We start from the raw sequence: 20,511 nt of genomic DNA, 5'->3' as shown, positions 1-20,511 counted from the left end.
ATTCCAGAATATCTAAATTAATATTAGGCTAATTTCATTGTACATATACTGTACATTAACGGCTAATTAACATTTATAATGAAGTTTAAAAAATCTTAAAAATATCCATTGACCCTAAAGAAAATGTGCTGCATGTACTTTATGTACTCTATGCATAAGCCTAGCAAAACATAAATGCATAAACAGTAATAACCAATGTCATAGTGTGTATAGTTATGTCATTTATGTCACAGAGCTCATTCAAACAAAAATAAGTCCTCCTTATAAAATATAAAAATTCGTATAATAACGTTAAACTACATGTTCTGTATAAGAGTGACTTTAGGGCAGTGACATACTGTACATGGGAGATTTGTTGCACTTTAAACATCACTACCACAGGAAACATATCTCCCCTAAAATGCCTTGCCATTCACCTACTTTCTAATCACCGCAAGTAAATTACAATACTCATGCAATTCACTTTATCACTCATAAATTAGGGAGTATCTTAAATTTGAGCCACCTAGGAAATGAGAGATTGCCTATGACTAAGTGCTAGGTAAGCATGAAACACGTTAGGCGCCATGAGGGGACTGTTTGACTTTTTTAATATGCAATAAACTTGTACATTTTAAACTCATAAGCATGCTTTGGGAATATTTTTTAAGCCACCTAGGAAAGCACAAAGAGTGTGGAACCTAACTGTGCCCATCATTCACGAACATGAATTTCTTGCATTTAACTATACCAGTTATATAATTATTGAACAAGAAATTACCTTATTTGTATTGCAAATAGAATTGTTTTAGATGGTCATGGTGGAAATTATATTGACAGATATTGGTTTATATATTAATGCAATCTTCTGTGCATGTCTATTAGTGAGTACTTTTATACTGTATATAATATATGCATCATATATCTGTTCTTGTTCTCTAGATTTAACAGTAGATATGGTGTCACCAGTATCACCAGTGGTTGAAAAGACAAAAGAAGGTACATTCAATATTTTCCTTTTATACAGTGTTGTTGATAATGTTGGTAATTTAGAATGACACAATATTAAAACAATTTCCAATTTATTATTGATGTCAAAATGCAAGTAACTGATAGAATTGAAAATACAGATTAAAAATATAAATATAAAAAAATAGGCTACTTTAAAAGCTGAATGAGAGAGGATCTCTGTTGAGACCACTTTTCTCAGTGTCGCAATCCAAAACTGGGAGAAGGTTTAGAGGTTTAGTACCTCTCTGCTTTCAGCAGTAATCCAGTCTGAAGGGAACATAGATCGATTGCCACTACTATTTCAGTGAGATGTCTGGGCTTTCCCTGATCACTTGAGTAGGCCAACATTCCAGTTAGACACAGTCAATATGTCCAACAACTTTGTTAATAATAATTGCCATTCTCAGTAGGTTTTTTAAAAAGTCCGGGGGCTTGGGATCCCTCCTCAGTTTATTATCACCTTGCTGTGTTGGCTGGACATGAATATAAGCATTTATCAATTAAACATGGCATATTATTTGAAATCCAATGAAAGATGCTCCATTGCTAAATAATATATTTAATACATATATTTAGTTGATTCAAGGGGAACCATGGTGAAAAATGCAAAAGCAAATCATTTCTTGGACTTCAAATAGTCAGAATTATTAAAGAATAACAAATGAAATCACCGGAAAAAACTTGACAAGGAAAAACTGTCAAGGTTCTACAAAAGTCAGTGGGAGTTTTCTCAAGCAATTTCATTTATTTGTTTATTTTCCTAGTACATTAGAGATTTTTTATTGAAAATGAATGTAACAATCTGATTCTTGTTGGAATACAACTTTTTTCTCCAAAAATAGCTAAACAATTGGGTGGGGGGTGAGAACATTCTATTAATGTTACCCACATAATAAACATTCATGGGCCCATTTATTATGCTGTGTAAATGGAATCTTATTAATTTATAAAGGTTTGTACACTGTTAAAATGCCACATTTTGAACCATTATTGTTTTCTGCTTGAGACTTTGTATAATCCATTAATGTCAATGGGGAAAACTCAAGCAGCAAGTCAATTCTGTAGGAAGTTGCACTAGGAAAAATCTGCGATAGATGATCTCCATATTTTCACCATAACGCAGTACTGTAGAAAACTTAATTAGTATGCAATATTTTATGAACCACTGCTTGTTGATGTGTTGCGAATTTTGTTGCCATTTTTTTACACGGCATCACTGTATGTCAGGCCCCATCTGAGTGTATATTTACATAGTGTTTCCAACCAATAAAGTAAAATGTAGCAATTCAAAACTAACACCAAAGACATAAAACTAAATGTGAATGTGGAATTGTAAAAAAAAGGTATTAAGAGCTTCTTTTTGCGAGCAGTCCAGTAATCACAAAAGAAATATAAGTTGCTTTAGTCAGCATGTTAGTCACCAAAGGTTAGAAAGAGAGAAATATTACTGTAAACTACTTTGCAGAATCTGAAACTCAGGAATTTCAAATGATTTACAGATGTAAAAAAGGTTAAGGATATAAGATGGCTGCAGTGGCACAGATGGGATTATTTACTATAGCTACTGTGTTCAAATGTTGCACACAGGTATACAATTAATGTAAAGGCATGTACGAGTTTTGCAACTACATATGTATTTGCATATACACGTACTGTACATATACACACACATACTGTATAGATATACAAACTACTGCACATAATGCAGCCTGAGCATTTGTAAATCCCAGGTTGCTGTTTTAAAAAAATGTTGAACCTGTTTTTTTACATTTGTCGACTGGATCAACAGAACTTATCTGTTCCTTGATGTTTCTTGCATCAAATATAAAAAAAACACAGGTTCAACAATTTTTAAAACAGGAACCTGGGGTTTACAAATGCTCAGGCTGCGTTATGTGCAGTAGTTTGATTCAGGGCACCCATGTCACCAATCCCTATTCAGGCAAAAGATACAAGAATGATGTACACTGTGATGCACAATAAAAAATAATATTACATGTATATTGGAGTGTGGGTCCATCTTGCAAATATCTATCTATATTTGTCAGATGGGAGATATAAGGCTGGTGTCTAATATGTTTCTGCGGTGGACACGCAGACGGCTAATTAAGACAGAGTATACTGCTCATACCCGGGGTTAGTTCCTATGGTTGACCCACCCACCACTACAGTATCAGGGCTTGGCACATTGTTGCAGCCTATATACTACTTATGATAAGATAGTACATTTCCAAAAACCCACCAGATGGTCTGTTTTGGCATTTGGATTCTATGCTTGAGTGGGCCTGCAATCAAGGTTGCATACCATAAGGGCCGTTGTTACGACCAGTGTGCATGTTTCCTCTCTTACTATCTATTTTCTTACTACTTTCAATTAAAAGGAATTTCTTCTTTTCGTTTATATATCCTTTTGGTATATATATCCACACACTGTTTTCTGTGCACATTGATTTGTCACACCTGGATTCTATTACCTTTGGGGGTGGAGGTTGAGTTGTGGGTTGCCTAGCAATCGGTTTGGCGACCTTTTGTGTATTTAAACTGTTCACTTCCTGTGTAGCACTGTTTGCCCTTGAGAAAGGTTCCTGTGGGGAAACGAAACGTCGGATTCAATAAACCTTTTTTTCCTATTTAACCATATTGAACGATTGATTTTTCATGCAAACCCTGTGAGTGCCGGTACCACGTGCAATTTCTATATATATATATATATATATATATATATATATATATATATATATATATATATATATATATATACACACAATTAATATGTTTATTCAGTTTCATTTTCAGTTTTATTTTAATTCAGTGTGATATCCCTGCCAGAGCTGTATGCAATATGCAGGGTCTACCTTTTTTAGGTATCTGTTGCTACTGCATTTTTGTAATCATTGAACTGGCTTAGTATAACATAAAAGGTTTGAAATAGGGATGTGTTGGTTAAATAGAAACATACTAGACCTTTGGGTTTACCCACAGTTTGGGTGCTTTTGGGTTGATATTTGGGTAACTATTGCAGGTTTGGGTGCAAGTCAGGCTGGGGTGCAGGAAATTCTTTCTTTTGGAATCAAAGGTGCATGTAGAAGTTGCATATGGAGTTGGAAAATGTGGATATGGATTGGGTATGGGTCCTACAATGGCAACATTTTGCAGGCTAGGGTGGAGTGCAGGTTGAGTTTTGCCTGACTCACACATCACTAATTTGAAGTATCAAGCATCAAAAAGTGACTAACATAATACATTTTACATGAAAAATGTATAAAAATGTATTCTCATCATTCCTATCTTTGTTCTAGAAGAGGTGACAATTCATGAAGCTGAAGATGAATGTCCACATGAAGATTATGGTAAAAAAACTATTGGTGTGTGTGTATCAGTAAAAATGTGTAAGAATCATAGTAATATATTAGATATTTTTGCAAAGAGCATTAATAGCAGAGGTGTAATATACTATTTGTAGCATATTGCAGTCTATCACATAGATGTGATTTATTACACCTAATATTTAATATTGCTTTTTTTATTCCAAGAACAAGTTACAGCTCAAGCTACTGAAAAAGAACCCCCAAACGTCATGCAAGGTAAAAACATCAAATTTTTATATATGGTACAGGATAATGGTTTTTGAACAGTTTACAGTGTGATTCATACTGTATAAACTTGAATTAATTGAACTATAAAACTGAAAAGGTAGGCTTTTACATAAGTCCCAAGTACACTCCCGTGTTCCAAATCTTGATATTTATGGCCAGGATCAAGTCCACAAAGACTCCCACCATTATACACATCATTACTGAGATATTGTTATTTGGTAAAATAAAATTGGACTAGCCCTTTTTGTAGGATATTGCAAAAAACAGTCATTTCTTTTAGGCAAAGTGTGGGTCCTTGTATTTTAGATGGCTACGTCTTTTTAATTGTAAATACATCTCAACATGATTTTATTTATGAAAACTTTTCACTTTACATGCTACAGATCACACCGTCAGTTCTTCTGGTCACAATTAAGTATACACAGGAAAAACTCTGAGCTGAACAAAATAACTTGTGATGTTTTCGAATGGTAGAAAGTTTGGTGTTGCAGCATAAATATGAGATTGTTGGTACTTTTTCTGACTAGCAAACATTGTTATTGTTTAAAAGCAAAATACTGTATATTGAAGTTTATTAAATCTTCCTCTTAGTCTCAGATTTCAGTAGCTATTTACTTACCTCCGCACTATGTAACATAAAATGCTAGTGAGTAGCAGAGCTAGGCAGGCTTCAAGTGTCATAAAGGGTTTATTGGGAGAGGTTAATAAGTAAAGACAAAGGAGAAGAAATTAAATTTACATATATTTATATATCTGAGAACATAATTTTGCTTATTCCCCAAAGAGTTCATGAATTACAATACTTATATGTAAAACACTTTAACAATAAATACTAAGAAACACAAACATATTTTCTTATATTGTATAGCCAACTCTGCCTTATACAAACTTTTTATTTGTGCCTCATTTTGAACAATTCATTTTCATCTTACTGTAATTATTAACTCTTTCTCATAAAGTCTGAGCTGCATATTCGGATTGTCAAATAAAGTTTTAATGTGTTACTTTTACTACATCACTTTTTGACAGTTACTGTCATCCTAAATGCTGTTACATTTCAGTTGTCAAGTTTTTTACATTTTAAATAACAAATGGAAAAGGTAATTTGCATTTTCAGTGAAAGAAGTAAATGCATTTCAGTTGCTTATGCATAAAGTAGGTAAAAAAATTATTTTATATATACTGTACATTCTAAAAACACTTTCAACGATATTATGTTTCATGGTAAACAAGGTAAAATAAACAATATTCCTCGTCTATTTTAATTAAGGATGCTCAGAATACCTGATCTGGTTTAGGATTCAGACAAATAATTTTCTTTTTTAGCAGGATTCCTATTCCAAGACCCTGGTCAAACCAAATCCCAATCCTTGAAATCATATAATGTTTGTTCTTGTGACCATGTTCTGTGCATGGGTCACTTTAACCCACAGCATATGCAAATGAGGGTTTAAGGGCATGTTTGCTAACATTGGAGATAAATATCTAGAGAGATTTCTGGATTCTGGAGATGTTGCCCATAGTAATCATATTTAAACAGCAACCTATAAGTTAGAAAACAAAAGCAAAGATCTGATTGGTTACTATGGGCAACATCTCCAGAAATCTCTCCAGATATTTATCTCCAATGTTAGTAAACATGCCCCTTATATCTGGATTCAGCTGAATCCTTCATTAAAGATTTGGGATTTGGTGGAATCCCAAATTTAAGGGTTTGGTGCAAACTTAATTTTAATTGCGAATATATTTAGATCCTAGGATTGATTATTTTTAACTTTTCAGCATGAGGAAATTACATTACATAAACTTTATAATAACCAAGCAAACTTAAGTAAATAGAACAAATTTGTATGGAATTAACTAGTTCCATACTGTTGTACTGTACTTGTTACTGTGAGTATTTAATATTCAGTATTTTGTAAAAGAGTTGGAAACAAGGTTCTATAAAATAGGGCTATTCATCATCACTAAAAGTACACTTGAATTATATGCCATAACGTAATGCTACTGTTTCTTGACTGGTATTTTCAAACTCTCTTGCTTTTCTAGAAGAACATGTAACATTTCATACAGTGAAAGAGGAAAGTCCAAAAAAAGAACAAGGTAATTTAACAGGTTTGATTGTGAAATTGTTTCTTATATTGGATTAAAATACATAGAATGTTAATGCTTTATACGATTTGCTATTAATGGTGAGAAGACATAGTTTACACTTTTTTGGGTAGAATAAATCCAGTGATAAAAAAAAAAGTTTGCATTAAGAAAAAATTTGTTGTGAATGTTGTAAATGTATTCCTTGTAGGGTCTCAGAATAAGTCAAATTTAAATAATGAGGCCAAGACTGACCTTTTCTCTAGAAACCAAATTCATATAAACAGATTATTTGTTAAAGTGTGCTTATTTTTAAAAATATCAGATTTAGTAATCTAATATTTTTTTGAAAATGCTCTGTTTTTTTAAACAATAAATAAAAAATAGATACAAAGATAATGGAGAATACAGATGGGAAGATAGCATCATAGGAAAAGCAATTTAACATTGCATAGAAATTTTAGTTGACAAAATTACAACGTTCATTATATGCCAAATTTGCCAATAAATAATGAAAATTGCCAGATCTAATAAACATTGAATCTGTGGAGAGTAAGATGGTATAGGAAAGGGGTCCATTATTAATCTAATAATTTCCTTCATCTTGGAATATGGTTGATATGGTTATCTGTCAGTGTATAGCCATTCCACTTCTTAATTAATTACTTAAGTTAATGATCTTCCACAGCCTTCCTTCAATTCACACTTGTGTGCTATGTGTTGGGACATCCTACTATCTCTGTAAACCCAAACTATGTAAGTTTATGCCCACATAGGATGTGTTGAAATATTAAAATGCAGCAAGGTTAATTCACAATGGTCTTTTCATTTTGCAATGTTATGACTGACTAATTTAGCATTCAGTGACTTCTGAATTCTACAGTTTTATTGACAATTAGATATATTGTTTGGTGTTTAGAATAGGGGCTTGTGAATATCAAGTTGTTACTTTTTTATTATTTTTGCCATACACTTCCTACATTGATGGGCTCCTTTTTATAGGCCTATTTTGAGTCCCAGTCCAGGCCTGGGGGTATCCCAATCAGATGTTTCAAAGGTTAAGTCTTTTAAAAGGGATTTACCTTGTATAGTACAGCAAACCCTAATGGACCATACAGGCTATTTATTGTGGACAGGACACCTCTACGAGTGAAAGGTTTTTCTTACCTGTTTACTTGGAAGGCAACAGTATCCAACTTTAAATCCCACAGAAGCCCAAAGCTGCGTTGCACAAAGAGTCAGCTCCTACGTTTAAGACTATTAGATCATTTGAATGGTCTTAGGTAAAGAAGCCTTCCATAACTTCTTTGCTGTTTGAAGCTATTTTGTGAAGCCTGAGCCCCTTTTTAGGAGACTAGTTGCAGCTTCACTTGAGGGTAATGATGTTAAGCAGTCTTTCACATAGATGTCTTTTTCTACTAATTGCCTGAAATCTGACCCACACCCTACCTCACTTTCCTGAGCAGAGTGTCTGAGCCTGTGGATTGAAACTGCAGGAGAAGGACTGTTGCTGAAGTTATGCACCCTTATGCGGTACTCTGTGATATCCCTGGAAGAATTCATTGTCTCTAAACCAGAAACACCTCAATAATTTTCTGTCTATCTCTCTAACAAGAAAACAATGAAACATCTGTTGAATGTCAGCAATATAGGCAATAGAGTCTTTGTGGAAATGAAGGAGTACTCCCAGAAGTTTATTATTGAGGTCAGGGCCTGTTAGGAGAATGTCATTTAGAGAGACACCTTTGAACTGGGCACTGGAATAAAAAAAAAAAACAAATCTGTCCTGGTTTTTTAGGGTGATACACCCCCCCAAATATTGGTAGGTACCAGCAGTCCTCATGTCAATGAGGGTGGGAGCTACCTCTGCATGGTCATTCTCAAATATTATTCTCATGAAAGAGAACAAGTGGTCTCTCATCTCTGGTTTTCAGTGAAAGTTGCGTCTGAGAGAGGATAAACACTTAAGGGCTTACTCTCTGTTGTTAGACAGGCTTTGACACTTAAGGCCTTACTCTCTGTTGTTAGACAGGCTTTGCCTCTAAGGCCTTAAGGGTAGAGGTGCAACCCAAAAAATTGCATAATTTTTAACTAGTCCTTGTACCATTTTTTCTAAAAGTTTATTCTCAGTAGACATTGCTGCCTGGTTATCATTTGTTGTCTTGAACACTGTGCACCCTAGATGATCATTGTTGTCATTAGAAGTGTTTAGGGCTCTGTGTACGAGGCTAGTCCTTTATGGGGAACTGGTTGTGGCATGGTTGAAAAATGGAGGGGTGACCATTTTCTAGTGTATTTGTCAGCATGCTCTTTATGCAGGCTGGCTGGTGTACACTTCCAAGGCAAGCATCTCTAATTATAACCCTTCCAATGTCTAACTTCTAAACATAAGGTGAATAGTGAGGGCCATTTATCTTGTCTTTTGCTTTATGGATCATTGGGATATCCCTCCCAAGAAGAAGCATTATCTGAGCCTTAGGGTCAAGTTCTTGGATCAAGTGCATTATGCATCTTAAGTGTATGTGGTGTATCGATAACTCTGGTGAAGGAATTTCAGAACTATTATCAGGGATCTGGTTATATTCAATTAAAGTTGGCATGGGTAAGCATGTCTGCTCATCTATGGACTCTACTTGGTAGCCATATGATCTTCTCCCTGTTGCCTCGACAACTCCTACACAAGTTTTTAGGGAGTAAGGAGTACTTGGGCCCTTGATATTAAATGCATCAAAGAATGCTGCCCAAGCTAGAGATCTGTTGCTCTGTTTATCCAGGATTGCCGAAAGCTTAATGGCTTTATCCCCTTGGCCTGTTGTTTATTCTCTGGCTACGCAAATTTTGGAGCAGGATTTACCTCCTATGGCTCAGAATTTACCTCCTATGGCTCAGAATTTTGTGCATTGAGAACTTACCACTGGTGTAGTTGTAGCAGTGTCCCCTTCCTCCCCACAATGTTTGCTGGCACCATTGGTGTGAGGTAAAACCCATGGGGCTAACCCAGGGTGTAAAACTGTGTTGTGCTGCGTGCTGTCACATTCTGTGTCTTTTACACTGACCTTACAGTCCTTGGAAAGATGAGATGTTGACAAGCATCACTTGTAGCAAACGTTGTTTACCTTTAGGGAGGCTTTGCAGTCTTCTATGGACTTTTCTCTGAAGGTTCTTCGGGAGAGGAGAGGGTGAAGCTTTGGGTGTAAGGAACATTGCTTACCTGGGTCTTTGTCTCCTCTTGTGATGGAACAGCAAATCTGTTAAAGTAATCTAGAGAGGAAGCATTTATTTTGTGTACTGTTACTGCTGCTACTGAGTTTCTGAGTGTTTGATACTGAAGGGGTGGCATGTGGCCAGTGAGATCAAAACTGAGGTCATTGCTCATCTTGGATTGTTGATATACAAAGTCCACAAATACCATGAAGGGAGAAAATGGGTCATTGTGCACTTCTTTAAATTTTAACATGTATGTAATCCACCGCTCTTGTAAGTTGTAAGGCAGCTTTTGCACTATACGGTTAACACCGGTGGCTGTATCAAGGAATGCAAGAACCGGTAAGTCCCCTTCAGATTTGGCTAGTTGGAGTTACATTAACAGGTCACTTAGCTCCCTAAGTTTTTGCTTTTTTTTTTTAGTTTTAGGAATTTTATTCAATTTTTTTGAAAAGTGCATTTTCTATTTTGTCTGCTGAGCCATCCCACTCATTGAGTCTGTGCCAGACCATTTTGAGACCAGTCTCTGGGTGGTTTCTGTTGATCACCCTGATCCTTTTGGCATGTTCTGCAGACTTGGTTCCTTGGTATTTAATTAGGAGGTCTGTTTCCTCGCTGCATGAAAGGTCTATGTTTGTAATAGAATGCAGTGAAGCTACAGTTTAATCCACCGGTTTGATAACTGTTCTGTCACTGTTCTGTCCTCACTACATATTACCCTGAGGCAGTGTGTCATGTTTGACATGCAGCTAAACCTCCCCACTTTCCATTAAAGAGAATAATAGTGTGTCTGTAGATTTTACTGGAATATTTGGAAGAGGTGAAACTGTAATATAAATGACAAAAATGTAATGAGTACATTTGCAATGAACATAGTAAACAACCCCTTGTTGGAAAATATGAGGCCTTGTGCTTTTATATGGTCATGGAACTCCTTGTTGACTTATATAGTTTTAAGACCAACACACCCTTTTAAAAAATATTTAACTCTTGGTACATTGTACCAGAGTCCAATGGCTCGGTCCTCATTAGGACCTTTCTCAAGGATAATACAATGCCCTTTCAACAAACTTTAAAAACCATTGTCAATACAAACAAACAAACAAATTAGTGCTCATTATACAACAAACCATAAGTATGTGATTATGTGATTATACAATCAGTGACTTTCAAAGTGAATTATATGACAATGTGAATATTCACCTCTAAATGTATCATAATACTGTGTGACATTTCACTATATATATTTCTTATGTCATTTTAAAACTTTGACAATTAGGTGAAAGATTAAATTTTCTCTTTAAAGCATTGCATAATATGTCAGTGCTTATATAAACAAATCATAACAATGAAACTAGTTTAAAATTCTGAATAGCATGTAATAAATTTGGTAATACCATAATCTCAGGCCTTTATTACACATTATCTTCTATTCAGATTTTTCATTGGTAGCGACACTGATAACTTCAATTTACTCTAAAACAGGAAGAATCTATCATTGTCATAGTGTTTTGCTTTGATGCTTGAGTGGATAAATTACATTTTCATGGAGTCCTAGAAGATACTTTTACTCTTCATTGCCACAACCCTCTTTCTTCACACTTATTTGGAACTAAAAAGCAACTTGATACATGCTGTGCCACAAAGCATTATTTGGTTTAATGCTTTCACACTTCTATCACCTAGCCTTTTATAAAAGGCTGAGATTACAAAAACAATGTTTCATGTTTCATAGTTTAGATTTTTTGCTTGATGTGAAAAGAAACAGCAGCTATCATAGCATTAAATAGAGGTTTTAAATATTTTTGCCTTTTTGTAACATTTCAGTAAGTTCAGTAAGACTAAACATATGTACGCTTTTCTTTATTTTTGAGGGGTGGGGGCATTTCCACCAGGCTACTTAACTTTAAGGCAGACATTGTTGGGATGAAGCAAATATTTAACAATATTTATAGTTCTAATATTTTAGGGCCTTGTCTGCTGCCACCTAGCCCTAGTCCACCCATCTTCCTTTTAAACATTAAAGGGCTCATTTAAATACACAGTACAATGTCAAAAGTACTACATTTATATGCAAATCTCCATGAATTCAACACGCTGCTAAATAGAGTCCACTGCATCTTCCGCACAATCCACCCATAATTGAGTTTTTACTATGACTCAGTGGCTAATATGGTGGAGGCATAAGGTATTCCTTATAAGGAAGCACCAATGGGAGTCTCTACTTCTGGGGTTTGTTTGTGATAATAAAGATGCTGAGAGTTGCTGACTTTTTACACTTCTCAGCAGCAGCATTTCTTTGAATAGAGCCACCTAAGGTAGCCCCTGCAGTGCAAAAACCCCTTATCCCCCCAGCGCTTAACTTTTCCCGCACTGGAGGGATCGGGGGGGTGCATCACTACTGCAGAGAGCTCAGTTGTGCTCTCTTGCACTAGAAAAGACGAATTTCTGGTTTATAAAACAGAAACTCTGCTCCAAATTACAGGAAGACCATCTTATAGAATCCATTTTAATCAAATAATTCTTATTTTTAAAATGTTTTTAAAATGTTATTTATTACTTTGTAATAATACCATTAATGTATGGTGCTCCATATTATTGAAAGGCTTTTTATTTGCAAAGCTCAGTGTTCTAGGCATTCTATATAATAGATTTCATGCATGTACTAATGAGGATTGAATATTTTATTAAAGTATAGTGTTCCCGGATTAATCTTTTAATATGGCACTTCTATAAAGGATTTAATAGCATATGCTCATCATTTTAGTAGCATGTGCTCACCACCATGTGCAGTATCTGAAAATAATGTCCTACTTAAGGACAGAGGTTCCAAAATTCCCTAAATACTTTCGGTGAGGTCTTACCAGGAATTTATAAAGAGGTTAATAATGTTTGTATCCCTCAAATCAATGCCCTTACGCACATTGCAATGCATGTGTTAGCTTTCATTAGTGGTACATAGACAATGAGCAGAAGGCCCAAGGTTCAAACTGAAAAGCAGACTGCACATTGCAGTTAATAACAGAACCATTATACTGATTACAGATACCAATGAAATTGAGAATTTAGTTAGAATGGATTAAGCAAAAAAGTTTTCTGCACTGCCTATTCACTATGAATGCATCAAATCCTCTTCTCGGTTACCGCTATACCAGTTTCAATTTGTCAATTAATATAGTAAGAGGTAGCAAAATTATGTGATTTATTAAAGACTTGAATAGTAGTCTTTAATAAATCACAGCATTTTGTTACTTTGGAGTGCTCTCCTCTTACTATATTAATTGACTAATTTGGGAGCACTCACCAAATGGAGTAGCCAGTTTTATCCTATATAGATGATAGGTCGAGAGAGATTAGATAAGAGAAGTTACTTTTAGCTTTAGCAATTTGGAGAACATTTGAATTTCTGGTTTATAAAACAGAAACTCTGCTATTAAAGGTACCAAGAGTGGCTTTTGTGCCACCCCTGGTACCTTGCTCTGTGCTGCTGCCTGAGTTTTTCAACTTGCCTCATTCGCGCAACACCTCTGCTTCTTAGGGGGAGGCAGAGTATACAGGGCCAGAAGAAGGGGAAGACAGAAAAGGCATGTGTCTAGGGTGCCTTTGTCCCACCATGCCTATTTGTCGTGGGGGGGGGGGGTGCAAGATCACCCAACACTGGCAGTGAAGAATTATAAGAGGGGATCTGATTCAAAAATATGTTGCAAGATTAACATTGTATTAAAATTACAGGTCATAGCTTGTACCCTCATGCATATGTTTCAAAGGCTATTATTAATCACCTTGGTGGTTAAAAACTTGATCTATTATGGTGCCGTGCAAAATTGCAAAAAAAAATTATGGAATGTAATAAAAGTCAGTAATGGAAAATGTTTGTAATGCGAAAATGTATGCCTTTTAAATATTTAAAAAAAAATAATTAAATAGCTTTTGCAAACCCAGAAACTGTTCACTTACAACAGTGGAAGAAAGATTGCAAAATTTTATAGCTTGCGCCAGTGCACTGTGTGTCTAAAACTTCTTACTGAAAAAGTTATGTTTTCTCCCAAAGATTACGACACCTTCAAGGCAGCACTTCTTAAAAGTGAGCAATGCACAATTAAAAATTGTAATGCAATAACTGTCTAATGAAGAATATTACATTGGAAAATTACAATTTTTTGCTCTTATATGTGCAAATTGTTTTTCTCTTTGCAACTTTTATAACATATCTTGTTGTTAACCTAAGTTAATAATTGTTATTGGTTTTATTAGATTTATAAATTTAGCACTGCACATATTCAGGGAAATGTAATAAAATTTGCAAAGAGAACAAATTTGCTTTTATTGCATTGTGAATAATAATTGTGCATTGCCAACCTTTAACACCTGCTTGAAAGTGGTGTAAACTTTTCGAGCAAGCATAACAACTTTTTATTACATACACTGTACACTATTACAAAATATAAAATTCACAATCACTATTATACTGTCATGTGAGGGGCAAAGTGTTTGCAAAGGAAAAATTGTTCACTTTGTGAACATTAATTGGCATTGCGAATGAATTGCAAACAATTTTTGCATTAGCGACTAATATTGCATTCCTCCGATTGTGTTTAATTGTTTGAAGCTGTTGCTATGAATTTTTTATGTTTTTAATAGAAATATTTATATATACAGGTACGGGACCTGTTAACCAGCATACTCTGGACCTGGGGTTTTCCAGATAATGGATCTTTCTGTAATTTGGATCTTCATGCCTTTAAGTCTTTTAGAAGAACTTTTAAGAAGTTTTGCTTCTGAAAGGAGTATTTATATCTTAGTTGGGATCAAATACAAGGTACTGTTTTATTATTACAGAGAAAAAGGAAATGATTTTTAACAATTTGTATTATTTGGATAAAATGGAGTCTATGTGAGACAGCCTTCTGGATAATTGGCTTCCAAATAACGGATCCCATATCTGTATATAGTATGTATATATAAAAAAGAACAATACTCGTACAGGCTCAGTTAGAGTAACTAATCTTAATAGACAACCAAAAAAAATTACAGAGCTTTTTTTTTTAACTGAGCCTGTTGAGTGCGGTATTTTTTGTCATTTTGTACACATTTCACCGATGAGTGCTCCTCCATGTTCCAAATATATATATATATATATATATATATATATATATTTATATATATGATAATACAGATATGATAATACAGATAATACAGATAGCTGTTATCTGAAAACCCATTGTCCAGAAAGCTCCAAATTATGGAAAGTCTGTCTCCTATAGACATTTTATCCAAATAATCTAATTTTTTTTAAATTATTTCCTTTTTCTCTGTTATAATGACAGTACCTTGTGTTTGATCCAAACTAAGATATCATAAATCCTTATTGGAAGCAAAACCAGCCTGTTGGGTATATTTAATGTTTACATGCTTTTCTAGTAGATATAAGGTATGAAGATCCAAATTATGGAAAGATACATTATCTGGAAAACCCCAGGTCCTGAGCATTATGGATAACAGATCACATACGTGTATACAGTATATGTATTTTTTTTTTATACACATACAATACCTACATAATATAGACAAGAATATACTGAGTCAAAGCACTCTTTTTCCATATCATCACGTTTCTTTTATAATTTACAACCCTTTGTCATGTCCAGCCACCAACTGTAAACTATAGTGTAAAATGTTGTTTTTTGTTTTACTAAACTCTAGAACCTGTGACATCTCAAATAGTGAAAGATGAACGGCCCAAACCAGTCGAAGGTAACAAAAATTATTTGTGGTATAGTATTTTATCTCTGAAGAGGATTGAGTAACGGAATGATTGTGTACAGTATATGGAATAATACTACCATCTGCTGGCTGAGTGAAATGATTATGGTCTAAAATTCTTGTCTACACAACTCACAAAATCTGTAGACACAGTATAGAGGTATGGGATGCCTTATTTAGAAATCCATTATCTAGAAAGTCTCCCATAATTTTAAGCAAATAATTCTTATTTTTAAATATGCATAAAAAACTGTAGCATAATAGTATACAGGCATAGTATCCCTTATGAGGAAATACCATTATTCAAAATGTTCCAAATTATAGGAAGCCCATCTTCTATAGAATCCATTTAAAGCAAATAATTTTTAAAAATAATTTCCAATTACTTTATAATAATAACATTAATGTATGGTGCTCCACATGATTGAAAGGATTTTTTATATAATAGATTTCATGCTTGTACTAATGAGGACTGAATATTTTATAGTGTTCCCAGATTAATATTTTAATACTTCTATAAAGGATAGCATATGCTCATCATGTTAGTAGAATGTGCTCACCACCATGTGCAGTATCTGAAAATAATATCCTACTTAAGGACCAAGGTACCAAAATTCCCTAAATACTTACGGTGAGGACTTACCAGGAATGTATAAAGAGGTTTATTATGTTTTTATCCCTCAATGGCCTTACCTACATTGCAATGCATGTGTAAGCTTTCATTAGTGCTACATAGGCAATGAGCAGAAGGCCCTGGGTTCAAGCTGAAAAGCAGACTGCACATTGCAGGTAATAACAGACTGATTACAGATACCAATGGAATTGAGAATTTCGTTAGAATGGAGTAGCCAGTGTTATTCTATATTGATGATAGGTCGAGGGAAATTAGATAAGAGAAGCTACCTTTAGAGTTAGCAATCTGGAGATCATTTTTAACTTTTAACAAGAATGTCTCAGTAGAGTATGCATGTCAAAAGTCAGATTTCATCGGTTTCAATCCCTGGATCAACTTGTACTATAAGCTATCTTCCATAGCCCTGTATTTCCTCACTTGCTAAAAAGCCATCCAACCCCTTCTTAAAGCTATCTAATGTACAGTTTACAGTGTACAGACCTTCTTTGCCCTTGATGACGCTGACTGGCATTGCTTGCTACAGTCAAGTGTATTATCAACAAGGAAGGTCCTTTTCCGTTATGGATTTTCCTAGTGCATTCCTATTAAGGGTTTAAGTGGCTTGCATATTTTTACATCCCAGGTGCATGACTTTACATTTATCAACATTGAATCTCATCTGCCACTTAGCTGCTCAGATTGCCATTTTGTCATGATCCTGCTGCAAGGATGTCACATCCTGGATGGAATTAATTGGGCTGCATAGTTTTGTGTCATCTGCAAACACCAATACATTACTAACAATATTATACAATAGAATAAGTCATTCATGAACAAGTTCAATAAAAATTAATCCAATACAGAGCTCTGCGGGAGCCCACTAAGAACCTTACTCCAAATAGAAAATGTAACATTAACATCCACCCTCTTTACCCGATCAAGTAGCCAGTTTCCTATCCATGCGCAAATGACTTCATTAAGCCCAACAGACCTTAGTTTAAAAAGCAGATGTTCGTGGGGCACTGTATCAAACACTTTTGCAAAATCCAAATACATCACATCTACTGCTCCCTCGCTGTCCAGCATCTTACTTATATTATTTTAAAAACCAATCAAATTTGTCTGACATGACATATCCTTCATAAAGCCATGCTGATTGCTGATCATAATGCCATTCACTAGGAGAACATTTTGAATGTGATCCCTTAACAAGCCCACCACAGATGTCAAATTTACAGGCCTATAGTTGTCAGGCTGAGATTGTAATCTCTTTTTAAATATAGAATAACATCAGCATTCCTCCAATCCATAGGTACCATACCAGTTGAAAGAGAGTCTGCGAAAATCAGAAATAGAGGCCTAAGAGAGAGAGGTCTAAAATTGGACTGAGCTCTCTTAAAACTGGTGAATGTACTCCATCTCACCCTGGTGCCTTGTTCACATTAATTTTTAGTAAAGCATTATGAACCATATCCTGAGTCAAACACTTAATAGTTTGAGCGGAGCCAACAGTGCAGCTTTGCGGTGGGTCTGGGAACTCTGACTCCTCTTTTGTATACACTGAAGAAAATAACTGATTTAGCAAATTTGCCTTTTTTTGGATCTGTTACCACCATACTGGTACCATTATTTAAAGGGGCACTATTCTCAACATGCATCTTTTTACTCTGCTGCAATGCACTCCCCATTTCCAATCTTTGCTGTTTGAGTTGCTGTAGTTGTCCTAGTGTTTATTTGTTTTTTGCACCAGACATAAAATGAGATCACATTATGGTCACTATTTCCCAGGGGTTCAATCACTTGCACATTTGCATCAGAAGCTTAGCCTCCTCCTCTCTTACATTAGTGGGTCTATATCATACCCCTACAATTAATTTGCTGGACTCTTTACACTCAGTGAAAAGCTCCACCCATAAGTCATGTCCTCAGTGCCTCTACAAAATATACTAGTGAACAAGGGATCACAGACTTACAATTACAATGTGAAACATGCAATTTCATGTGTAGCATTTTTTGCCTGTTCAGAGTCATTGCAGCAGAGCACAACATTACAAAAGTAGCAATTGCGCTGATATAGCAAAAAAAATAATTTGCTTGAATTTTCCTTCACTAATATGTTTCATGCTTTGGCTAAAATATTTGCAGTAGAAATAACTTCTAGGTTTACAGTTAAAATGGCATTATTGGTGATTCTTTAGGTAAAAGTTTGTTGCACCTATTTAAACAGGTTGCTGTGGGGACCTTGGAATTGCAACAACATTCAGTGTTACAGGGTGACCAGGTTCCCCTGCATCATTTGTGCATGATATTCATAATGAATGAACCTGAATGAACAGTGTGATAATGTAGAAGTGTAAGAAGCTTTCGGACACATTAATGTACTGTAATGAATAGTGTCAATATGTGCACAGCATTCCGTCCATCTGAGCTCAAACTCACTTCCAACATTAGGATGGGTTAAGGACATGTTATAGGGCAAAGGCTTTGGATGTCCCTTTTTGAGGTCCACAATGTAATTCTCCTACCGCACACCTGTAGTTCACCAATCCTGCAAGCTGGTGGTGCATTCCTTCCGTTGACCCGGCCGGGTCCCTTAGCAACCAATGTGTAAAAGAAACGGATCCGCACACACACCGATTAGTGCAGTCGGGGATTATCCCCTTTTATTCAGCCACCAAACATCAACGTTTCGGGGGGGAACACCCACCCTTCATCAGGATGATGAGGTCCATCATTTGCTGACAGCTATAGTTTCAGGTACATGAGAGCATTGTTTTATCAGCTGTTTTGTTGTAGCTCCAGGAATATCTAGGACAGCAAATATTCACCCCAAAATCTCACTCTGAGTTCCAAGCTGTGCTTAACAGTATGTCTACTTAAATTTCACTCTAATTTGCTGACAGACCACCTCCCCCCATCCCTCTTCCATAGCTCTAGGGACTAGGGGTGGATGGATGGGTTTTTTCAAATGCACCCTTCTATTTAAAACAGAATCAGTAGCGTAACTAGAGGGGGGCGGGCCCTGGTGCGTGACACACAGCCGGGCCCGCCCCCCTCTGTACGGCCCGCATTTTCAGTGGCGCACGGGCTGCCGGAGGGCCCTGAGGGGTGTGGGCCCTGGCCCGCTCGCACCCCCTGCTCCCCCGGTAGTTCCGCCACTGAACAGAATGTTAGGTTAAATTATTATATGACTTCATGCGTTATAAGTGGTTCATGCATAGGGTTGCCATCTCTCTGGTTTTAACTTGTACAGTCTGGGAATTCCCAGTGAAATTGTCTGGCCCGATTTCCAAATAAGGAAATCTAAGAACTTTAAAAAGTATGGCCAATCACTGATCACCCTTGGCATCACAGAATGCCTTGAAACGTCATCTACGCTGCCCCTGATATCATCAACCCTCCCCCTGCTCAGACTTCCGCATTACAACAAGTGGCAACCCTATTTACCCATGAAATTTGAGTTTCGACTGTTGTTTAAAATATTATTATCTTCTGTATATCCTATGTGCAATCATTTTCAATAAAAAAGAATTATAGAATGCCAGCAGCTTACAGTATCCTATTTCCTTATACCCTGAAAATGTTTTAAGTTTCCTAATCTTTGATTATTAAGGTAAAAATGCCCTCAGATGTAAAACATATTGTAACTTCTTAAAATATAAAATAGACATCCTAAACTGCATATGCCTTTCTTTTTGATCTTTAAATGGCTTCTGTCACATCTCAGGAACGTTATCAGATTTTAATAAAATGGAAGCGATAACAGTCACTCATTTAAAATGTTACATTGGAACTTTATCTGTTCTTGTTCAAGACCTTTCAAATAATTTCTGTTTCGTTTACTTTCTGACACATCCAGCTCAGCAGAAACAGAATGCCATACTCATCTAGAGAAATGTCCTGTCTGAAAAATGTCATCAAAAGATAACATGGACATTTACCATAGGCATAACTGAGTTTTATAGAATTCTGAAAATAGCACACTAATGTTATCATTAACCAAGCTCTCCTGAAGAATGCTGCCTTCCACCAACAAGTAAATATTGCAGTATTTGACATGACAACATCATTTTTCAAAGAATTTGTACAGGTATAGGATCTTTTATCCGGAATGGGTGGGACCTTGGGTTTTCTTGATAAGGCAACTTTGCATAATTAAGTTCAACATACCATACGTCATGCCTGTATACTGTTCTTTACTGTTTATCTATAGCTATGTATATCTATAGCTCTAAAATCCTAAAGTAAATTTGG

General features: G+C 35.5%; 1 protein-coding gene across 50 annotated transcripts in view; it reads left to right on the top strand.

Moving 5' to 3' along the window:
* Positions 1 to 20,511, top strand: part of trdn.L (triadin L homeolog) — a 374,840-nt gene that overhangs the window by 152,955 nt on the left and 201,374 nt on the right. For 49 of the 50 annotated variants that reach the window (XM_041562894.1, XM_041562885.1, XM_041562883.1 and 46 more), the window contains 5 exons: positions 922 to 978; positions 4,290 to 4,340; positions 4,524 to 4,574; positions 6,636 to 6,689; positions 15,585 to 15,635. In XM_041562894.1, coding sequence (XP_041418828.1) covers positions 922 to 978; positions 4,290 to 4,340; positions 4,524 to 4,574; positions 6,636 to 6,689; positions 15,585 to 15,635 — 264 coding nt within the window. The remainder of the gene's footprint in view (positions 1 to 921; positions 979 to 4,289; positions 4,341 to 4,523; positions 4,575 to 6,635; positions 6,690 to 15,584; positions 15,636 to 20,511) is intronic. The other variant, XM_041562853.1, reaches the window with a different exon arrangement.

The sequence above is a fragment of the Xenopus laevis genome, chromosome 5L (genome assembly GCF_017654675.1).
Source record: "Xenopus laevis strain J_2021 chromosome 5L, Xenopus_laevis_v10.1, whole genome shotgun sequence".
Classification (NCBI taxonomy): domain Eukaryota; kingdom Metazoa; phylum Chordata; class Amphibia; order Anura; family Pipidae; genus Xenopus; species Xenopus laevis.
The sequence above is the reverse complement of the archived record's forward strand: the minus strand, read 5'-3'. Positions and strand labels throughout refer to the sequence as shown.